We start from the raw sequence: 2989 nt of genomic DNA on the forward strand, positions 1-2989 counted from the left end.
ACAAGGCAGACCAGGAAGGGCACTTGGTGCTTTATCTGTTCTTCAGCTCTCAGTAGGTTCAGTCTGAAGAATACTTCAAGAAAGCTAGACAACATGCCATAGGTAGAATGGACAAAGGGTTTGTTCATGGGCGCTTTCTTTTAGAAAAATGAAAGCAAAGGAGGTATGACAGATTCCAACATCTCAATTATTTTAACTAGAAAGTTGAAGTTTTGCACCATTAAACATGCAGCAAATAATGAGTAAGATTAAAAGATGAACTCCTAATGACAGAGCTAACATTGAAGGCATTAAGCTATCTTGTATTATAGTAACTTAAACAGGAAGATCTATTAAAGAAGAGACCAGGGACACACTTGGATATTGATTCACTGAACTTCCCAATTCACCAAGTCAGCTGATCAGTCACACCAGCAGATGGATTATATGTTTATTTACTTGAGAAAATTTAAATGAATCTATACATTTTAGTGTATTTTTTTACTAATATCATTATATCTGATAAATGTGTAACACCTTAAGAACTGATAATAGTTGTAAGCATACTATTACACTTATATGAATATCATACCATGTTTAGGGAGATGAAAAATGTTAATACCTTTAATTAAAATCCAGCCAACAGAATCAATGACTGATAGAGAACAACTGGCTTTAGTATTTTCACTATTGTAAATACTAGTGGTGAACATAACATGAGGTACAGAGCCTACTTCTTTCACACTCTTGCCTTTAGAAAAAATAAACATGGAATTATTTAAATATATCTGAACCATGTAGGGTGACACATACCTGTTTTCTCATATTGAAGTAAGAGTATCACAAGTTTGATATGAGCTGGTGGTAGTCTATGTATAGCAAGGCAGTTTTTTGAAAAAGAGCTCTCTCTCTTCATATGATTTTTTCTAAAAATCCATATTAAAATATTTAAAAGGTACATAGAAAGACATGTAGTAAATATCTGTTGATTGAAATATGTGATAGGAACTATATGTCAAAGGAATTTTCAAGTGTTTTCTCCATCTTTGTCATTTTATTTTTATTTAAAAATTGGGAAAATGAGATGTGAATTATATTGCTGTGTAATATTTATTACAATAAATATTTAATTAACTTTATTCTTTCTGAAGCCTTTTTTTCTTGGCAGGGAACATAAATTACATGCACTCTTGATTTGACAGAACCTATTTACTACTTTAATCATGCATATACTCAAACAAAATAATTTAGCATATTTCTGCCTAAATACTGGATGTTTTTGAGACAAAGATAAACGTTATTGATTAGAACATGTTATATTTGAGGGGAATGAAAGGCAAACAAGTCAAAAACCATAACCCAGTGTACACACTGGCAACTAGGATATCTGTAGAAGCAGATGTCTGCAAGAAAAAGGAAGCGAGCCAGATCCAGCCTGATGACTCAGACAAGGTTTTGTAAGGAGAATAATACTGAAAGCTAAGGCTATGTTGGACATCAGGGTCAGTGTGAGAATGGCATGGAAAGATGGTGAGAAACTCAGTTAAATGCAGGGAGAAGTCAGAAAGAAGAATGAATATTGTGCAAATGACATTATAGTTCATCATGAAGACCTAAGAAATGCTAAAAGAGTTAGCTTTTGGCATTGTGTTGATTTTATTAGAAGTAATTCATTAGGTCATAGTATCATAAACTGTAAGAAGAAATTAATGTGAAGCAGATGGTAAATAAGCAGCCAGAATAAAAAATAAGCAGGGATTTAAACCAAATGGAGACACAGAGAATAAAAGAAGGAGACAACCTCCCACAAAAACAAATTAGACGAAGCAATAGGATTTTACTGGATGGAGTACAGTGTGTGGAAGATGGCCAGGAAGGCAGCCAAGTTGTAGACATGACATTGTGAATGAATGAGATGACTGGAGGGGGCCTTGGAAAGATGGCTCAGCAGTTAGTAGCACTGGCTGTCCTTGTAGCTAAAACAGATTAAACTTCCAGCCTGACACAGTGGCTCACAACTGTCCATAACTCCACTTCCAGGAAATTCAATGTTCTCTTCTGATCTCCATGAATAAGAAATGCATCTGATGTACAAACATGCATGTAAACAAAACAATACAAATAGAAATAAATACATACAAAATATAAAATATTGGTGGAGCAATTAAAGAAGACTATAGAATGGCAAAGTTTGAGGTGTTTATGGTATTTCTAATTGATTTGAGGATGAGGAGAATCTCAAGAGATCATTGAAATTATGGACATCAACACTAAGGGGAAGATCTCTGAAGTCAAGGTTTAAAGATACTTTGTGTAAAGAGAGAAAGGTAAAGACAATTACATACAGTTTACTCAAAGAGGAAGGGATAAAACCCCCACTTCTTCGAAGCATAAATATTTGTATTTGGTCAAAGGAAGGGATTAAATTTTATTTGTGGAATAATAAAAGAAAAACATAGGACACATTGAAAAATAATACCAAACTAAAGAATTTCTCATTTCCCTGAACAAGGACATTTCACACCTGAGATGGAGCCTCAAAACCATACAACTGTGACGGAGTTCATTCTTCTGGGGTTAACAGAGAATTCCACACTACGTGTCATCCTCTTTATGATATTTCTAGGGATATATGCTGTTACTTTAGTGGGAAATTTCAGCATCATTAGTTTAATAAGAAGCTGCCCTCAACTCCACACCCCCATGTATCTCTTCCTCAGCCATTTGGCTTTTGTGGACATTGGGTTTTCCACATCAATCACACCTACAATGTTTACAGGATTTCTTGGAAATGGAATGGTACTCTCTGTAGCTGCTTGTGTAGCCCAATTCTGCATCACAGTGACATTTGGGACAGCTGAGTGCTTCCTCCTAGCTGTCATGGCCTATGACCGCTATGTGGCCATCTGCTCACCCCTGCTCTATTCAACACATATGTCCCGCAGGATCTGCTTCCTTTTAGTTGGAGCTTCGTATGTGGGTGGCTGTGTGAATTCATGGACATTTACTA

The 2989-nt window shown here is 35.5% G+C and overlaps 1 protein-coding gene across 1 annotated transcript; it reads left to right on the forward strand.

Annotated features, from left to right (window-relative positions):
• Positions 1 to 2508: 2508 nt before the first annotated feature.
• LOC116102760 (olfactory receptor 476-like) lies at positions 2509 to 2982 on the forward strand (the record flags this gene model as incomplete). The annotated part of the gene is made up of 1 exon (XM_031387787.1): positions 2509 to 2982. A coding segment is annotated over exon 1 (474 nt), but the record flags the coding sequence as incomplete, so codon positions are not given.
• Between the last annotated feature and the right edge of the window lie 7 nt (positions 2983 to 2989).

This window comes from Mastomys coucha, unplaced genomic scaffold (assembly GCF_008632895.1).
Source record: "Mastomys coucha isolate ucsf_1 unplaced genomic scaffold, UCSF_Mcou_1 pScaffold21, whole genome shotgun sequence".
Lineage (NCBI taxonomy): Eukaryota > Metazoa > Chordata > Mammalia > Rodentia > Muridae > Mastomys > Mastomys coucha.